General features: G+C 37.9%; 1 protein-coding gene across 2 annotated transcripts in view; it reads right to left on the reverse strand.

Moving 5' to 3' along the window:
• Stacl (SH3 and cysteine-rich domain-containing protein) overlaps nt 1-20,611 on the reverse strand; it is an 876,542-nt gene that overhangs the window by 165,613 nt on the left and 690,318 nt on the right. The window contains exon 15 of one of the 2 annotated variants that reach the window (XM_090388807.1): nt 9,705-9,728. The exons of the other annotated variant lie outside the window; for it this stretch is intronic. Coding sequence (XP_090244933.1) covers nt 9,705-9,728 — 24 coding nt within the window. The remainder of the gene's footprint in view (nt 1-9,704; nt 9,729-20,611) is intronic. 2 annotated transcript variants of the gene reach the window in all.

Below are 20,611 nucleotides of genomic sequence, written 5' to 3' on the forward strand. Positions count from 1 at the left end.
TACCCATGGACTGGAGATGTGCAAATATGACCCCAATTCACAAAGGAGGATCAAAGGCTGACACAAGTAATTATAGACCTGTTAGTTTAACTTCGGTTCCAGGAAAATTAATGGAGGCACTGGTTAAAGAAGCACCGCAGGATCATCTGGACAAGAATTCAGTTATAGCTCAGAGACAGCATGGGTTTGTTAAGGGCAGGTCTTGTCTGACCAATTTGATTGGATACTATGATGTAGTCACAAAAGAACTGGATGCAGGGAATAACTTTGATATTATATATTTGGATCTTAGAAAGGCTTTTGATACTGTTGCGCATGGAAGACTGCTGCACAAATTGGAGAAGTGTGGCATTCGAGGCAAATTGCTGCTATGGATAAAGGGATGGTTGAGTGGCAGAAGACAGAGAATGGTAATCAATGGACACTGCTCAACGTGGACTAATGTTATTAGTGGAGTTCCTCAGGGTTCAGTGTTGGGTCCATTGTTGTTTTCTGTATTTATAAATGATATTGATGATGGTGTATCAGGCTTAATGTCCAAGTTTGCAGACGATACAAAGGTTGGCAGGGTTGTTAAGGACACTACTGATACTATGCTGCTGCAACAGGATCTGGAAAGGTTGAGCAGATGGGCTGAGAGGTGGCAAATGAAGTTTAACATTGACAAATGTAAAGTACTACATATGGGAAACAGTAACCCCAGATCAACGTATCAACTCTGTGGTACTACGCTGACAGTGGTAGAGAATGAAAAGGACCTGGGGGTAATTGTGCAGGCAGATATGAAGTTCTCTGAGCAGTGCAGACGAGCTGCAAGAGTAGCTCATGGTGTCTTGTCAATGATATACAGGAATTTTTCTAGCAGGGACAGGGATGTGATTATTCCCTTGTATAAGGCATTGGTCAGGCCACACCTTGAGTACTGTATACAGGTCTGGAGGCCTCATTTCAAGAAGGATGTAGAGCTGCTGGAACGAGTACAGAGAAGGGTAACAAGATTAGTGAATGGAACAAAGGGTTGCTCTTACGAAGAAAGGCTTAAGTTTTGCAAATTACAGAGCCTGGAGACTAGGCATCGCCGAGGTGATCTGATAGAGGTGTACAAGGCTTTGAATGGCTTGAGCATGCTCAATGCCGATGGGATTCTTCCTCTTGCTCAGAATAATCACCTGAGAGGGCATAAATTCAAATTGAGGAAGGACGGATGTCGGATAGATGTGCGGAAATTCGCCTTTAGCCAGCGGGCAGTTGGTTTGTGGAATAGACTTCCATCGCTTGTTGTGGAAGTTGATAGCCTAAACAAATTTAAGGCTCAGCTGGACAGGTATTTCGAACGAATTGAGGGGTGAAATGGGAGTAGTGGTTGTTTTTTTTTTTTTTTTTTTTTTTGGCTGATGCTGATTAAGCTTGCTTTCTTGCATCATATGCCTCTACTAATGCTAATGCTAATATTTCTTTTGCAGTTGTTATTCTTATGATTTCAGTTCAGAACACATTTCCTCTTCAGACAGTTCAAGATCCCATTCTGAGATCACACCATGGGATGAATTCAGTGTCTCATGTGGTTTTACGGTTATTGGGATTGCCCAATAAAGGTGGCTCAGAGGAGCTGTTCTGAGTGCTTACCACTTTGTCTTGATAAGGATGTAGCCATTTGATAGATTTACAAGAGCTTACTAACCCTTCCAAGCCCTTCTGAATAAAAAAAAAGGATGCTTGCTATGGGCTTTTTGCTCATAGAATGCATGATGTATGTCTTGAGATTTCTTTAAATGAGTCATTACCTTCGCATTAAGAGATATTTTCAATAAGATGTACATAACTACAATTGTAAACCACTATCATTCAATGATGAAATAATTACCTTCATGAGAAGCATCACATTCCAGAATATCTATACTGGTCTCCGGATCTCATGCAGATCTCCGGATCTAACTCTTGATGGTTAGGATGTCCGGGCAAGTAACAGAAGGAAGATAGAAAAGAGCTTTTAACCCTGGATTGGTCAATGAGAGAGATATCTAGTAACCTATCCTGTCCTCTGAAGATCAGTTCTCTTGTATTTATGTATATTTATTTTGAACCCCAAAGTTGGAAAAAAACAGATTATAAATTTATATTCTATTGCCAAGATGATGTATCTGTATCCTTCGCCATAAAATCCCTTCATCCCCCTGATAAATTAAAAATTTTTTACATTAAAAGCATGGAAGCATCCAAAGGTGTGCTGCTATTTAGCTATATATAATTCTGCTATTTAGGATTTCCTGGCATTCCCCTTTTTATATGCTTACAAAAAAAAGTTCCATAACTCTCATTTCAAATAACCTTTCTATCTTGCAAATGTAAATTTTCCTGCAGTTGCATGTGTTTTGCTGAAGATGTCTACTCATACCAAATAATTTCTTGAGCAATGCAATTTCCTCAACTAGATGTAGACATTTACAAACCACCACAAGCAGCTGTTGGAAAATTTATATCAGTGAAACAGGACGGTTATTTCAAATGGGGGCTGAGAAAAAAATTACTCTTTTATCTCCCTTTTGTTGCTTGCCCGAAATCCCAATAATTGACAGAAGTTGTGCATGTGATCAAAGGACTGGTGTAGACATGTAGAAAAGAAGAACACTGGGAAATCTAAAATAGCAGAGCATGCTAACGAATACTCCTATGCTTCAATATAATAAATTTCAAAATTATTTGTACAGTCACTCCCTGACTTCGTAAGGGTTGCGTTCCGCAGAACTCTATGTAAGTCGAAATTTCCCTAAATGCTTATGCAGCACTTGCAAATTTGATTGAAGCAAAAAAAGAAATGTTTGATGAACATGTAAATAGAATTATTTATTCAATTTTTTTTATCTCATGCACAGAAAAAAATTATAAAGCGTACAAAATTACAAAAAGAGAGAGGCATAATGTCAGCAAGTTTTACCTTTTGAGCATCGTTGCCAGAATTAATTCTGCAGCTGATAAGCACATCGCTTGTGGAAGTTGAGGGCTATGGAGATTTAGTAGGGGTTTTTCCCAACACATTACAAAATTTCTCTGTAGCTGCAGAATCGACCCTGGTGACTTCACTGCATACTTTAATGTTTTGGTAACCAGCGCGATGCTTGAACTTATTAAATCACCCCGTTGCTTGCCATGAACTTGGCTTGGGGTTTGCCTTACTTATCCTTAATATCTTCATAAATACTTCTTGCTTTTTGAATGGCCATGGGACTCAGGGGCACTTGATTCTGAATCTGATTTTCCATTTATATTATTAATAGCTTTTCCATCTTCGATATAGCACTTGAATGCTGTTTTGTGATCATTGTTGATCTTAAATGCATTGATCCTTTAATATGTTCTTTTATATGTGCACTGTCCTTTGAAATAGCATTCACTGTTGAAGCATTTAATCTGAGCAATAGATGACAAACATCCTACTTTTAATCATTTTCATCTTCATTTCAAAATCAATTTTTTGTTTCCTAGCACTGCCAGCACTTGCACTTTGCACAAAACCCACAGAATTCCAGTTATCGGTATTATTGCAAATGCAATAAGATCAAGTTTACTACCCACTTATAATAGATTGTGCTAACAGAAAAGCCCAATAAACCAGAAAGTGCAAATTGTTTTTGTTTTATGGTCGTGACCTCCAGAAATGTGTTTTAGAAAAATATCACAAAGGCGTTCAAAATTAATTCTTATAATGGAACATATGACAACGATGAAAGTGTAGTGCAATTTCCATTATAAAAATGACCTTTTAGAGAGATAAATAGCTTAGTTATATAGAGAAAATTTCAACTTCCAAGGTCTTGGAATGAATTACCAAAAAAAAAAAAAAAAAACAACCGTGTTATTGGCTATTGGCTTCACATGATATTTTCACGATACCTCAATTTATTCCTACAGGATGCAAAATACGTTTCCACGATTTTTTTGTTTGCACCGGCCGGCAAAAACTTACGTAAAGTCGTATTTCCGTAAGCAGAGTATTACATAAGCCATCATATGGTGCAAGGAGGCCTAAAGCTTATGTCACACCAGGCAAAAAAAAATAAATAAATAAAATAAATAATAAATAATTATAAGAGAAAAGGAAATAGGCAATCTATGCATTTTCCTCCTCCCGTAGGATTTCCTACGGGATTCAGGTGACTTTTGAATTTCCCTCTATTACCCATGTAGGTAGAGGCTGACAGTTTGACAATTCACAACTTGCTGGCTAAAATAAAACTTCTTGCAATCCAGTCTAAACATCTCTCTGTAAATTGAATTTATGGCCCCTACTTCTAGAATCATTTATAACCTTGAAAATTTCATCCTCATTCACTTTACTATTGCCTCTCTGAGCCTTAAACACCTTTAAGTCACTTTAAAGGTGCCTAGTTTCCAAGCTGTGCAACCCACGTATTCAAAGTCTTTCCTCATAAGGATGTCCTTTTGCTGATCTCATCAGGCGAGTTACCCATCTCTGGACCCTTTCAAGAAGCTCGATGTTTATTTTTAGGTGTGGTCTCCAAAACTGAACACAGTATTCCACGTGTGGTCTAACAATAGCCTTTATGATGGGATTATGACATCCTTATCTTTACTAGCAAACGTTTGATAAATCATCAATAGAACACCATGGGCCTTCCTTGCAACCTGTCTACAATGCTAAAAGAACTTCATGTCTGACTGTATAGTAATTTTTAAGTCCCTTTCTTTCACTACTGATTTTAGTTCAAATCCACAAAGTGTATAAGTTATTTTTGGGTTACTGTTCCTCAGGTGTAAGACCTTGCACTTTGCTGGATTAAAGCTTAGCTGACACTTTTCTGACCATCCTGAAGTCTATCTAGATCACTATGAAGAAGCTCTGCTTGGTGATGATCATTAACCACTCTACTAATCTTTAAATCATCTGTAAATTTAGACATCACGCCCTCTATCCCTTCATTGCAAAAATGACGGTGGTCCAAATACTGATCCTTGGGAAACCCCACTTCTTACATGAATCCAATGTGAGGAATAACCATTTATCACAACCCTCTGCCTCCTGCCCTGAATCTATCCTACTATCCAATTTAGGGGTTTTCCCTGTAATTCCAACCTGTTCCAGATTATAAAGCAACCACTCAGGTGGGACTGAGTCAAAAGCTTTGCTGAAATCCCAATAAACAATGTTTAAATTATTCCCTAAATCCAGCTCACGAGACCATGTCAAAATAGCTAACCAGACTGGTTAAACACGATTTTCCCTTTACAAAACCATGATGCATATCCTTCAGAATTCCATTTCTATTCAAATGATCCTGAATTTCACCTTTCATCATTGCCTCCATAATTTTCCCTACTGCTGAAGTTAGACCGACTGGTTGGTAATTTCCCACTACACTCCTAGAATCACCTTTATGTATTGGCAATACACTGGCACTTTTCCAATCGAACGGAATCTTTCCCGAGTCCAGTGATGCTCTCATAATTAGTCTCAGTGGTTCAATGCACTTACATGCCGCTTCCCTTAAATTGATGTATATAGGGTATATGCCATCAACTCCAGGATGCTTTACTCACCTGTAGGCTTAAAACTTTTTTCATTAAATAATCATGTGAAATTTCAATATCATAAATTAAATATTTTTCAACTTCACTCACAATTTCTCATTGACATAAAGGGTTTTACTTCTGTAAATATCGATGCAAAGTAACTGTTGAGTTCATCTACAACATCAGCTGGGATATCTAATACTATCCCATGTCCATTACACAAGGGTCCTCTCTGATTTCTCTTCTTTGCATTTATATATGTGAATAATTCCTTATTCCCAGTCTTTTCTCTTTTTGCCAGCGATTTCTCATAATCTGTCTTTGCCAGCCTAATCTTTTCTGTGGCACTATTACAGATCAATTTGTAGCTGTTATAGGTTTCAGTACTTTTTTTGCTCTAACTTTTCGATGCAGTCTTTTTCTTCAAGTAATCTGACAACTTCATTATTCATCCAACTTGGAATCCTCCTCATTAAGTATTTTTTTAATGGTATCTACAGATTCAAGGCTTTTGTGATTAATGTTTTAAAGATATACCATAATTCAATTGTATCCTCTTTCTATAGGATATCTATCCAGTTAATAGAGGCCATGTAGCACCTTAAGCCGTTGTAATTTCCTTTCTTGAAATTATAACCCATTCCTTTGCCTTTAACTACTGCTACCTCTCTCTTCATTGTCCACCGTAGAACTCTGATAACTTCTGGCTACTGGTTCCTGTACTGTAACCCTATTATTGAGAGGGGGGTGGCACGGTTTATCAAAAGAAAAGTTAATCATCCATATATAAACTACATATACAAGAAAATTTAAGGATCAGACAATAAATAGAAATACGGGGAATGGGAAGGGATATAGATGCATCTTTTTGGCTGCATAATGTGAGTGGGTGTAAGCATACACAAATATATACTCACTGTATAATGAAACATTTTTAATGAAAAATTCTCTCTCTCTCTCTCTCTCTCACACACACACATTTGAGATTTAAAATTCATGTACGTAAATACAAGAGAACTGATCTTTAGAAGGTAGGATAAGCTATATGGGTAGAAGTAACCCCAGAGAAACGTACCAACTGTGTGGTACTACACTTAAGGTGGTAGAAAATGAAAAAGACCTAGGAGTAATTGTGCAGTCAGATATTAAGTTTTCTGAGCAATGCAGACAGGCTGCCAGGGCAGGTCATGGGGTTTTGTCAATGATATATAGGAATTTTGCTAGCAGGGAGAAGGAGGTGATTGTCCCTCTGTATAAGGCAATGGTCAGGCCACGTCTTGAGTACTGCGTACAGGTCTGGAGGCCTCATTTTAGGAAGGATGTAGATTTACTTGAGCGTGTACAGAAGGGCAACAAGATTGGTGAGGGGAATGAAGGGTTCCTCTTACCAAGAGAGGCTTAAGTTCTGCAAATTGCAGTGGCTGGAGACTAGGCACTTGCACGGTGATCTAATTGAGGTATATAAGCCTTTGAGGTATATAATGGGTTGAGCACGCTGAATTCTGATGGGATCCTTCCACTTGTTCAGATTACGAACCTAAGGGGGCATAAATTCAAATTAAGAAAAGACAGATGTAGAATAGATGTGCGGAAATTTGCCTTTAGCCAGCGGGTGGTTAATTGCTGGAACAAACTTCCATCTGTCGTGGAAGTTGACAGGTTAAATAAAATTTAAGGAGGAACTGGACAGGCGTTTGGAGGGAATGGTGTGATATTTTTTTTTTTTTTTTTTTTTTTGGCTTATGCTGTATAAGCTCATACACTTGCTTTCTTGCATCACATGCCACTATTACTACTATCTCCCTTCTTTTACTTACCTGACATCCTGACCACTGAGAGAAGCTGTGATCAAAGAACTAGTATTAACTACTTCAGGAATGTGTAATTATTGTGGAGTAACAGTGGTACATAATGGCTCCGGAAATGTGCAACTTCAATGTCTTTTAAAATATTTTCTCATTAATTTTTAATATTTTCTACATCTGCAAAATGCCTTCCTTTGCGAAAAGTTTTCAATTTATTTAATATCCAGAAGTCAGCTAGGGCTAGATTGGGAACAGGGTTGGTGGTGTATCATGGCAGTTTCTTTATTTGCTAAAAATGTGATTACACAAATTGAAGCACAAGTGGGTGCATTGTTATGATTAAGATCCAGGAATGATTACTCCACAAATTTTGTTTTCTTTTGATGTTGCTGCCTAAAATTTTTTAAATCTCTACGTAGAATATCTGATTCATAGATGTCTCCTCCAGCATGAATTTCATGTGAATAATGCTACTAAGGAAAAAAAAAATAATAAAAAACAGATCAACTTGGTTTTAATTTTGACTTTGTCATTTGTGGCTTTTCTGTCTGGGCAAGTGCACCATTCTCCACTCCAATGATTGACATTTTGTTTTGGAGTCATATTGGTAGAACCAAGTTTCATTACCAAATTACCCTTTTTGATTCATTCCAAAAAATCCTTGAATGCACTTAGCTGTCTGTCTTGCTTTTTGTTAAGTTGTAGTAACAACTTAGCTGATCTGCTTCTCATGCCGGTATCTTCAATAAAAATTTTTAGAACTGCTTGTTAATCTCAATTTAACAGGTTAGTGTGTGATCAGAACATACCATTTCTGCAATTTTCATCACATTATCACCTCTCCTCTATTGTATATGGGAATACTACACCTTTCGTCATCATGATCGTCTTCCCTTCCTTATAGGGACACCTTTTGTGATACTTAACTTTTAATCAACCTTAACATCTGTAACTTTTCATTTGGGTTTCACCCAGTTTCATGCAGAATTTTATGTTCACTCCTTGTTCAATCGTATGCTGCATTTTAAACCAAAAAAAAAACCAAACATATAAACCACTTCAATAAGCTGCCATTCAGCAAATATTAAATATAGTGTGTTGAAACTTGTCTAGAAAGTTCGGTATTGTGTCGTAGTCAAATGGCAGCTTTGTCACCTCATTCAATATGAAATACAAAAATGAATGGTTGCAAACCTTAATTGCCCAACCTTTTTTAGTAGTTTCTAAAAACTTAAAAATACTTTTGAAAAATAACACAGGTCAACAATATCATTAAGAAGTATATGGACTAGATAGATCTGTGACCTAACTTGATCTGTTTCCTCTAGAATGTCTAGTTTTTGTGATGTGACTGATTAAACTGACATGAAGAAACTGATTATACCACTCGCATATCTATTCAGCCAGACTATGAATATATCTATATTCTTATTTTGTAATTTAATTATAAGCTATTTCAGGTAAGATCTGGTGAAACAGTATTCATTATTTGATTACAAGAGATCAGAAATGAGGAGGGAATATTCAACACATTCCACCCCAGGGGCTCATATCTGGTGAGACTGGCTTAGCACACCCAGGGTCCTGAGCCGGATATCATCATCATTCTCTCTCTCTCTCTCTCTGGGTAACTCAGAGTTTTTTGTCTGGTACAGCATAAGTCTCAGGCTTCCTTGTACTATATGGCTAATAATAATAATAATAATAATAATGCTATAACTCCTATGTGCATAATCACTTTAAATAGACAATTAAGTATGCAGATTGTTTTTTTTAATAAACAAAAAGCGTGATGAAACTGTCCAATGTGCAAAGTCATGCCACAACATCTGTTGTAAACCAGTCTGTCATTTAGGCAAGAAATGTTTTTAATAAACAATGTTTACTAAAGTGTCTGCCGCAACTGTTCTGAAAGTATGCCAATTTGAGCTGCTACATGTACAATAACAAAATGTATTATTTCTTGTAATACATTTTGCTGCTTTTAGTTTTGTATATCACTACTTAATTTTGAGTATATGTCTAGATTTTTCTGATATGCACACACACATATATGTTACTGGTTAAAACACAAACAAATATGGGAAAAATGAAGTCATTAGGTTCATTTAAAGGGGTCTCATTCCTAACAAAATGAAGGTAGTCAATTTTTTAAAATTTTTAAGAAACTAAGCAACAAGAAATACTTTGAAACACTTTTTAAATAATACTTTTAAATTATAGCTCACTTGAATAATCCATGCAATTTTAGAAAAAAAAAAATAGATCTAAGAGCTATCATGCCAAAGGGTGCGAATTAAAAAAAAAAAAAAAAAAAAATGTGCAAATCAAATTAAGGCTGTCTAATATTTTAGGCAACACCTAAAATACCTGAAACAATTCTCCTGTTTCCTCCTTTTTTGCCAGTTATGATGAATAAAGAGAAACCAAGAGATTTTTTTAATAAAACATGTTAATAAACAAATCATTGGCTAAACATATATAGATACAAGCTCAAACTGAATTAGACACCTTTCACACATTTTAAAATGTATTTAATTTATAAGAATTTTCGTATACTAAATAGTATCACATGATAGCATGTTTTAACTAAAACTGCTGTAACTGGTGAATTAATTTACTTTATACTAAGGATTGATGAATTTTCAGTATTGCACAATACATGCCAGAAATGTGGTTAAAATTTCTTTTGACATCTTTGTAACTGTTCATACAAAGCAAGTCAAACGAAACTTGAAGCACAAAATCTAAGGCAATGTATCTAGTGCAGTGTTGTCAGTTTGGTGTGAAATAATTACTGGGAAAGCAAAAATGAGGGTAGGAGTGCAGCCTAATGACTCTGAGTACAAATAACAGCTGCACAGAGAAATACAGTGAGCCAGTAAATCAGAATGTCTTATAATGGGGGATTTTAACTTTTCCAGATATTGACTAGAACTTTCGGATTGGTCACTTGCAACAATTTTGTGGATTTATTGGATGCTGTTTTCTACAGCATCATATTCGCGAGGCAACCAGAGGGAGTAATGCTCTATCTCAGCATTTCCCAAACTGGGGTCAATAGACTAGGTTCAGGGGTTCTGAAAAATGATGGCTGGACACACACACACAATCAACCACTATATATAATGCTCTATCTCAGCGTTTCCCAAACTGGGGTCAATAGACCAGTTTCAGGGGTTCTGCAAAATGATGGCTGGACACACACACAATCAACCACTATATATATATATATATATATAGTGGTTGATTGTGTGTGTATTTTTTAAATTCTATACAGTGGGACCAACTGATGATGTTACTATCAGCAGATTTTAAATGAGAAGCATTCAAGAAATTAATCATAGAAGCTACTAGGCATGCCAACTAGAAATAATCTTCAAGGTATAGGTTTAAACGGATGTCAGATGAATTGACTATACTTGTGGCACAGAAGAAAAATGTATCGGATGCATTTAAATTTTCGGGCAACACAGAGGCCTATAGTAGATATAAACTAGTCTGTAACCAAGTTACAAAGGTGGTTAGGCAAGCGAAGACAAATTACTAGAAATCTTTGATGAAGGACGCAAAGAAAAACAGCAAAGACTCCTTTATTTAACACTAGAAGGAAGGGGGATGAATTAAATTGGTTTGATCAATATCGATGGTTTGACTATTGATGATCCCGCTCAGGTTGCAGACAAACTGAATGAGTATTTTGCATCTACATTCACACACAAGAAATTCTTTAGGGAAGGGGATGTCGGAAGTTTATCAAACTAACAATAAGTTAAATGATTTTGTAAAAACTGACTGGAAAGTGGAACAGGAATTGTTAAGTTAAACATAAAAAGGCACCTAAGGTGGATGGGATCTATCAAATTATTTTAAGGGAGACAGCAAAGGAAGTAAGCAAGCCCTTAGTCATAATTATGAGAGCATCCTCTGATTTCAAGAGAGGTCCATGCACACTACAGATGTGCAAATCTATGCCCCAATTCACAAAGGAGGATCAAAGGGTGATGCAAGTAATTACAGACCAGTTAGTTTAACTTTTGTTCCAAGGAAAATAATGGAGTCACTGGTAAAAGAAGTAATGCAGGATCATTTATGAGGAGTTATTCAGCAAGGGGAATGCCAGAGGTGTATTCAATTCTAGCAGTAAGCTACAGAATCTTGAAATAACTGGGAGTAAAGTGGAGGAGAAACTGTTGAAGATAAACACAAGAAAGGCACCCGGGGTGGATGGGATCTATCCAGTTATAATAAAGGAGGCAGCAAAGGAAGTAAGCAAACCCTTAGCCATAATTATGAGAGCTTCCTTGGACTCAGGGGAGGTACCCATAGACTGGAAATGTGCAAATGTGACCCCAATTCACAAAGGAGGATCAAAGGCTGACACAAGTAATTATAGACCTGTGAGCTTAACTTCTGTTCCAGGAAAATTAATGGAGGCACTGGTTAAAGAAGCACTGCAGGATCATTTAGACAAGACTTCAGTTATAGCTCAGACACAGCATGGTTTTGTTAAGGGGAAGTCTTGCCTGACCAACTTGATTGGATACTATGATGCAGTCACAAAAGAACTGGATGCAGGGAATAACTTTGATATTATATACTTGGATCGTAGAAAGGCTTTTGATACTGTTGCATATGGAAGACTGCTACACAAATTGGAGCAGTGTGACATTGGAGGCAAATTGCTGCTATGGATAAAGGGGTGGTTGAGGGGGAGAAGACAGAGAGTGGTAATCAATGGACACTGCTCATTGTGGACTAATGTTATTAGTGGAGTCCCTCAGGGCTCAGTGTTGGGTCCATTATTGTTTTCTGTATTTATAAATGATATCGATGATGGTATATCAAGCTTAATGTCCAAGTTTGCAGACGATACAAAGGTTGGCAGGGTTGTCAAAGACACTACTGACACTATGCTGCTGCAACAGGATCTGGAAAGGTTGAGCAGATGGGCTGAGAGGTGGCAAATGAAGTTTAACATTGACAAATGTAAAGTACTACACATGGGAAACAGCAACCCCAGAGCAACGTATCAACTCTGTGGTACTACACTGACAGTGGTAGAGAATGAAAGGGATTTGGGGGTGGTTGTGCAGGCAGATATGAAGTTCTCTGAGCAGTGCAGACAGGCTGCAAGAGTAGCTCATGGAGTATTGTCAATGATATACAGGAATTTTTCCAGCAGGGATAAGGAGGTGATTATTCCATTGTATAAGGCAAAGGTGAGGCCACACCTAGAGTACTGTATACAGGTCTGGAGGCCTCATTTCAAGAAGGATGTAGAGCTGCTGGAACGAGTACAGAGAAGGGCAACAAGATTAGTGAATGGAACAAAGGGGTGCTCTTACGAAGAAAGGCTTAAGTTTTGCAAATTACAGTGTCTGGAGACTAGGCACCAGCGTGGCGATCTGATAGAGGTGTATAAAGCCTTGAATGGTTTAAGCATGCTCAATGCTGATGGGATTCTTCCTCTAGCTCAGAAAAATCACCTGAGAGGGCATAAATTCAAATTGAGGAAAGACAGATGTAGGATAGACGTGCGGAAATTTGCCTTTAGCCAGCGGGTGGTTGGTTGGTGGAACAGACTGCCATCCCTTGTGGTGGAGGTTGATAGCCTAAATAAGTTTAAGGCTCAGCTGGACAGGTATTTTGAACGAACAGAGGGTTGAAGTGGAAGTGGTTTTTTTTTTTTTTTTTTTGGCTGATGCTGCATAAGCTTGCTTTCTTGCATCAAATGCCTCTACTAGTGCTAATGCTAATTTAGACATGGCTGCAGTTATACTTCAGACAGAGCATGGGTTTGTTAAAGAGAAATCTTGTCTGAACAATTTGATTGGATACTACAATGTGGTTAGAAAGGAACTGGATGGAAAAAATAATTTTGATATCACGTACCTGGATTTCAGGAAAGCTTCTGATACCATCGAACATAAAAGGCTGTTGTACAAACTGGAGCAGTGAGGCATTAAGGGTAGGTTGCTATGGATAAAGGGTTGGTTGAGTGGGTACTGCATATAGGGAGGCACCCCTGAGTAATGTACCACCTGTGTAGTACTAAACTCACAGAAGTGGAAAATAAAAAAAGACATGGGGTTAATTATGCAGTCGGATATGAAGTTCTCTGAGCAATGCAGATAAGCTACCAAGACTGTCTTTTGGGGTTTTGTCAATGATATGCAGGAATTTTGCTAGGAGGGATAAGGAGGTGATCATCTCATTGTATAAGGCAACGGTCAGGACACATTGTGAGTATTGCATACAGGTCTGGAGGCCTCATTTTAGGAAGGATGTAGAGCTGCTGGAACGAGTACAGAAAAGGGCAATGAGATTGTTGAAGGAGAACAAAGGGGTGCTCTTACCAAGAAAGGCTTCAGTTCTGCAAATTGCAGTCTGGAAAGTATTTTCGTAGTGATCTGACTGAGGTGTTTAAGGTTTTGAATGGATTGAGCAAGCTCAATCCATTCAACACAAGAGGGGGGCCCACACAAGAGGGGGGACAAATTAAAATTGAGGAAGAATGGTTGCAGAATAGATGTGCAGAAGTTTGCCTTTAGCAAGCAGGTGCTGGAACAAACTTCCATCTGTTTATGTGGAAGTTGAATGCTTAAATAAATTCAGGGAACCAGACAAAATATTGGAGAGAATAAATGAATGGGTGAAAGAGGTTTTTTTTTTTTTTGGGGTGATGCCATATAAGCTTACTTTCTTGTGTCATCTGTCTCTGCTAATGCTATCTGGTTATTGAGCAGAGGTGTGTTTTTGTCAGAACACTCCTTAACTGCTTAGGCAAGTAGTCTACATATCTAAAAATTTTTTTAGACCCCATATCCAACCTTTAACCTTTCCAATAAATTTTTCCCTTAAAGCCTTTTGGTGGTTACGGACACTGATGTTGGGCAGCTTCCTGCATAAAATTGTTTTTCCTCCCCAAAACGTGAAGTTTTGGGGAGGAAAGTGCAGGCTACCTAAAGGATGGTTGCACACTTCCTGGGAAGGGACTGCTGGAGGGATGACATTAGAACATTGCATTGTGTGTATTTATATATCATTCTGTTATTAATTGACACCATTGGGTCTTCTGTTTTTTTTTATGGCACATCACATTCAACCTTGGGGTCATTCACAAATTATGTTAACCCTGCAGTAATAGCAATATACCTGTAAGGTCTAACTTGAAAATAATAAGCTTGCATTAACTGTTGGCTAAAAATAAGATTTTCTATATATCTTCCTAAATATTGAGATTTTTAATTGTTATAATTATTTTTTTGCAATCATTTTCCCAGAGTTAGTGTGAGAAGACCTGTGTTTTAATGTTTCTGTTTATTACAATTTATTTGCAATAGCTTATGCATTCTCATTCTGCAATAAATATTAATTGTATTAGCTATTTGTTTTAATTTCCATCTAGCTTGAGAAATATTTAGTCTTGAAGCAATATACAGTATTATTGTTTATTTACTCAAAATAATTTAAACTTGATTTATTCTTTAAGGAGTTGGTTGGGCAAAAGTTTTTATTTTATAATTGTTTGTGTTCCAGAATGTATTGAATGCATTTCATCATGCTTGTTTCTGTGATTTCTATTCAGACAGCTGGATATTTCTCTGTAGTAAATTACATACTGATATAGGGTGAATGTTTTCTTCTCTCCTTTATTATTATTTATTTACCGTATTTCCCCATGTATAAGACGCACCTTAACTTTGGGGCCCGAAATTTGAAAAAAAATGTATTACATAAAGTTATTGAACTCAAGTTTTATTCATCATAAAATTCATACAACTCCTCATCACTGTCAAAACTCCCATCCATTAGCTTGTCCTCATCAGTGTCTGATGACGAATCACTGTCTTCATATATTGTCTCGTCCTCAGTTCCATCTATGGCATTTGAAATGTCACACTTCTTAAATGACTTGACAATGATCTCAATCTTGATATTATCCCAAGATCTTTTCACCCAGATACAAACTTCTCCTATAGTTGGTTCCTTCACTCTTCCTGCTGGTGTCAAATTGTCCCCAGAAGACGTCGTCCATTGGTTCCATTCGTCTCTCATGGCAGCTTTGAAGGGTTTGTTAATGCTGACATCAAGTGGTTGGAGCTGGGATGTCAAGCCTCCAGGTATGACGGCAAGTTTTGTTTTTTGCTCTGCAGCAATCTTCTTTGTGCCTTGAGCTGATCAAGCACCAATAGGGCAGGTTTGCGTAAGAGCCCACCTGGTCTCCTGCTCCAAACTTTCTCAAACCAGATCTTTATCCCATCCTGATCCATCCAACCCTTGTCATGAATGTGGACAATCAGTCCTCGAGGAAATGTCTTCTTTTGGCATTGTTTTGCGTTTGAAAATCAACATAGGAGGCAGCTTGGTTCCGTCGGCACAACAAGCTAGAACAACCGTATAATGGCTCTTTTCATGTCCACTTGTCTTCACAGTTACAGTTTTCACCCCCTTCTTATCAACAGTTCAGTTACTTGGGACATCAAATTGAAGGGGGACTTCGTCCATATTTGCAATCTGTCCCAACTCAAACTGATGTGTCTTCCGACATTGAATGACAAAACAATGAAACTGAAGGACCTTCTGCTCACAGCTTTCAGGCAAGTCTGGTGCGTGTACGCATGCTTAGTCCATTCCGTTTCATGAACCTGAAGCACCAATTGTGTCCTCCTTTGAAATCAGTAACTTCTTTTTCATCAGCAATTTTTCTTGCCTCATGCTGAACCATCTTTGTGGACACAGGAATTCCAATTGCCCTTTGCTCTTCAGTCCATATCTTCAATTCCCTCTCTAAATCAGGCCATTTTGTTGACTTGCCTCTCATGGCCTTCTTCCCGTAGCCAGTCTCAGACTGTTTTCTCAGTTGGAGGAGGACCAAACTTACGTTCAGCAGCACGATTTCCATTCACTTTTGCAAACTGGATCACTTTTAACTTGAATTCAGCACTGTACGAAAATCTTTTCTGAGCCTTTCTGGGCAGAACGTGGCAAAACGTAACCTAATATACCGGTAACAAGTGCAAAACAATGAGCGCAAAAAAGTGGGAAATGCAAGTAAAAAAATCTACAACCACTGTATAAGATGCACCCAGTTTTTAGACGCCAAATTTTTTGAAAAAGGGTGCATCTTATACACGGGGAAATACAGTATTATATCTGATAAAAGATGTATTATTTTTGGATGATCTCTTCAATAATGTTAGACATAATAGTATATATAATATATAATAAATATAAGTTGCTAACTGACAATATATATATATATAAACTATTTTTAAAAATAAAGAGTGATAAAAAATATAATTCACAATACAGTGTCTGCATGCAATGTTTTCATGGACTGTAACTATGAAAAGTGTTTGCACTCTCGGTATTCACCAGGATAGAGTTTAGCTTCACTAAATTTGAAATTTTGAAAAAAAAAAAAAAAATTGAGATTTAAGCAAATGATTATATATAAATTTAAAAAAAATTAATGTTTTTTATAGACAATAAGCAAAAATATGTGCATGTGCACATTTAAAATTTTCTGTATTTATTCAAATTTATTCCCAGAAATTAAAGTTTAGTCAGATTCACTACCATTTTTGTTATTATTAGGGGGCACTCCCACTGTAGGGTTATACATAGAGGGAAGAGAAAGTGTTGCATTGCATTATGGGAGAGAAGGGAAGAGTAGCAGTAATGGTGTTGGTAACTTGAGTTGTATTATTTATTTATAAATAATATTATAGTGGAGTCTCAAATGTAAATTATAAATGAAATCTATAAAAAAGAAAATGTGGCAGTCCAAGAGTTCTAAAAAGCAATTTTAATTTCCAAGCCTGTAAAATAAAATGGTCAATTGCATATGGTCTCCAAGCATGTCAAGAGATCCCACCCACCTGAACACTGTTAGACTGCTTCACTTAATGACCTTATCATAGAGAGCTGTACTTGGTTGTCTCTCTAGCCTATTAATATGCTCACATTTAGCCCAAGTACATACACACATGATTCTAATTAAAGAAGTTTGAATAAATTTGGATGCAAGCAGAGAATTTTGGCCATCACAAACAAATTGATATGTAACAGCCAAATCCTCTGCACCTTCACAATAGTGGGATATGTAAGTGCTGAAATACGGCATATAGCTTACTGGAGGTGACCACCCAGGTGTGAACCAAAGTATGCAGGGATCGAGGTGTGGAGCCCACATCATACGGAGGAATGCCACCCCTCTGTGTTTATCCAGCTCTAAAACAGTTTCGCAGACCAGCCGCTAGATAGTAGACCGGACCGAACCTATTGGTAACTCTCTAGGAGGCTTCCAAATCAGCTAGTGTATAATCTCACTGCCTCTATGGAGGGAGTCTGAGTGCTGCGTGTGTGTGTGGGAGGCAGTGTCAAGGTGCTGGATGGCAAACTAGAGGTTTTGTGTGTTAAAACACCTACCCCTGGATAAGTGACCGAATGAACAACACAACCCCCCCCCCCCCCACACACGAACACTCACTAACCTACATAAATCTGGCCTTTACAGAGTTTTGTATTAATCATATTGCTTGATGAGGAGTTAAGGGGAGGGAACCTTTAGAGCCACATTACAATTAATATACATGATGTGCCTCTACTCTGCCAGATAGTGACCGGAGTGAGTCCAAGTAGGTGTGTGTGCAGGGGGAAGGCATCATCGAATATTCTTGCCATGTGCATGCTATATTCAATAATTTCATTATTTCATACAGCATATCCTCCCCACCTTTTCTTACTACTGAATACATCATGAATTATCATTAGTAAAGGCACATGATGCAAGCTTATATAAATAAATTTTCTGTTTATACTCTGGGACGACCAAACGGTCACAGGAATTCACAAGACAGACAGAATGCAAGAAACAGTATTTAGCAGTCATGGGCTTGAACCCCAGTCATTCAAGCCACGTGTACTTATGCACCCGTGCACATGACCACTTAGCTACGGCAGCCCTTATAAATCATTGATACAAATGTTAATCATATTTAGCAGTCATCAAGAGTTTGAACCCCAGTCCACATACTACTGCACTCACTCTCCTGACCACTTGGCTACAGCTAAAAAAAACAAAAAACCTCTTCTCTTTTCACCCATCCACTCGTTCCAAATGTTTGTCTAGTTCTGCCTTGAATCTATTTAAGCTATCAACTTCTATAACGGCAGATGGAAATTTGTTACAGCAATCAACCAACCATCTGCTGGCTAAAGGCAAACTTGCGCACATCTATCCTACAACTGTCTTTCCTCAATTTGAATTTATGCCCTCTCCGGTGATTATTCTGAGCTAGAGGAAGAATTGATCAGCACTGAGCATTCTCAAACCATTCAAGGCTTTATATACCTCAATCAGATCACCTAGTCTCCAGACACTGTAATTTGCAAAACTTAAGCCTTCCTTCATAAGAGCAACCCTTTGTTCCATTCACTAATCTTGTTGCCTTTCTCTGTACTCGTTCCAGCAGCTCTACATCCTTCTAAAAATGAGGCCTCCAGACCTGTATACAGCACTCAAGGTGTGGCCTGACCATTGCCTTATACAAGGGGATAATCACCACCTTATCCCTGCTAGAAAAATTCCTGTATATCATTGACAAGACACCGTGAGCTACCCTTGCAGACTGTCTGCACTGCTCAGAAAATTTCATATCTGCCTCACAATTACCCCCAAGTCCTTTTTATTCTCTACCACAGTCAGTGTGGTACCACAGAGTTGATAGTTACTCTGGGATTACTGTTTCCCATATTCAGTACTTTGCATTTGTCAATGTTAAACTTCAGTTGTCACCTCTGAGCCCATCTGCTCAACTTTTCTAGATCCTGTTACAACAGCGGCGTACTGTCATTAACAACCCTGCCAACCTTCGTATCGTCTGAAAACTTGGACATTAAGCCTGTTATACGATCATCAGTATCATTAATAAATACAGAAAACAACAATGGACCCGGGGGGGGGGACTCCACTAATAACATTAGTCCAAGAAGAGCAGTGTCCATTGATTTCCACTCTATCTTCTCCCACTCAAACATCCCTTATTCATAGCAGCAATTTTCCCCTTACACCGCTCAAATTTGGAAAGCAGTCTTCCATGCGCAATAGTATCACAAGCCTTTCTAAGATCCAAATATATGATATCAAAATTATTCTTTGCATCCAGTTCCTTTATGACCACATCATAGTATCCAATCAAATTGGTCAGACAAGACTTAACCTTAACAAAAGCATGCTGTGTCCAAGCTATAACTGAAGTCTTGTCTAGATGATCCTGCAGTGCTTCTTTAACCAGTGCCTCCATTAATTTCCCTGGAACAGAAGTTAAACTAACAGGTCTGTAATTACTTGGCGTTTGATCCTCCTTTGTGTGAATTGGGGTCACATTTGCACATCTCCAGTCCACAGGTACCTCCCCTGAGTCCAAGGAAGCTCTCATAATTATGGCTAAGGTTTTGCTGCTTCCTTTAATATAACTGGATAGATCTCATCCACCCCAGGTGTCTTCCTCATCTTCAACGATTTCTCCACTTTGCTCTCAGTTATTACAAAATCATTCAGCTCACTGCCAGAGCTGCTCTGGCAGTGAGCACCTCGCTGTTCACTGCCTTGGTTTTCCAATAAATGTTGTTGCGCTGAGAAACCACCCACCCACCCATCCTACAGTCCAGACTTGTGCTGTGCCTCCTGTACAGAATGCAGCCTAGCATCGTCATGCAACTGCAACTGTCTCCCTTTTATTAAAATTGAGGCCTTACTATCCGAGTCCAAAACTTGTACACAGTACTCCTTATTCACTGCATTTCCTGGTGAAAACGTTCCTTGAGAATTGATTCTCTTGCTACTGAAGAAAGTGATCAGCATCACTTTGGTTTCAGAATTTTGAAAGTAATGTTTGTAATTTGTCTCTGAGAGCATGTTGATCACAAATTATCATTTGTTGTAATTGAATTGAATAAGGTGGGATCATCATCATCAGCTTGAATGACTACTGTGAATCTAAGCAGTTTATTGTTTGTTAGTCAAACAGTGCAGAATGAAGCTAGAACAAATCTTCTATTTTCCCAATCTTCAGTCAGAATTGTGGAACTGTATATTAATGTGAAGTTGTTTTTCTGTCATTTGATAATCAGATCAATCAACGTGTAAACTTTTGGACTGTTGCTGGGGTTTGAAGCACTGTTGGATGTTCACAATATTTATCATGTTTCAGATATCCTCATGACTATTCCAAACTCTTGAAAACCAGGTGAAAAACATGCAAGCA

Source organism: Mastigoproctus giganteus, chromosome 14 (assembly GCF_048544385.1).
Source record: "Mastigoproctus giganteus isolate SK-2022 chromosome 14, ASM4854438v1, whole genome shotgun sequence".
Lineage (NCBI taxonomy): Eukaryota > Metazoa > Arthropoda > Arachnida > Uropygi > Thelyphonidae > Mastigoproctus > Mastigoproctus giganteus.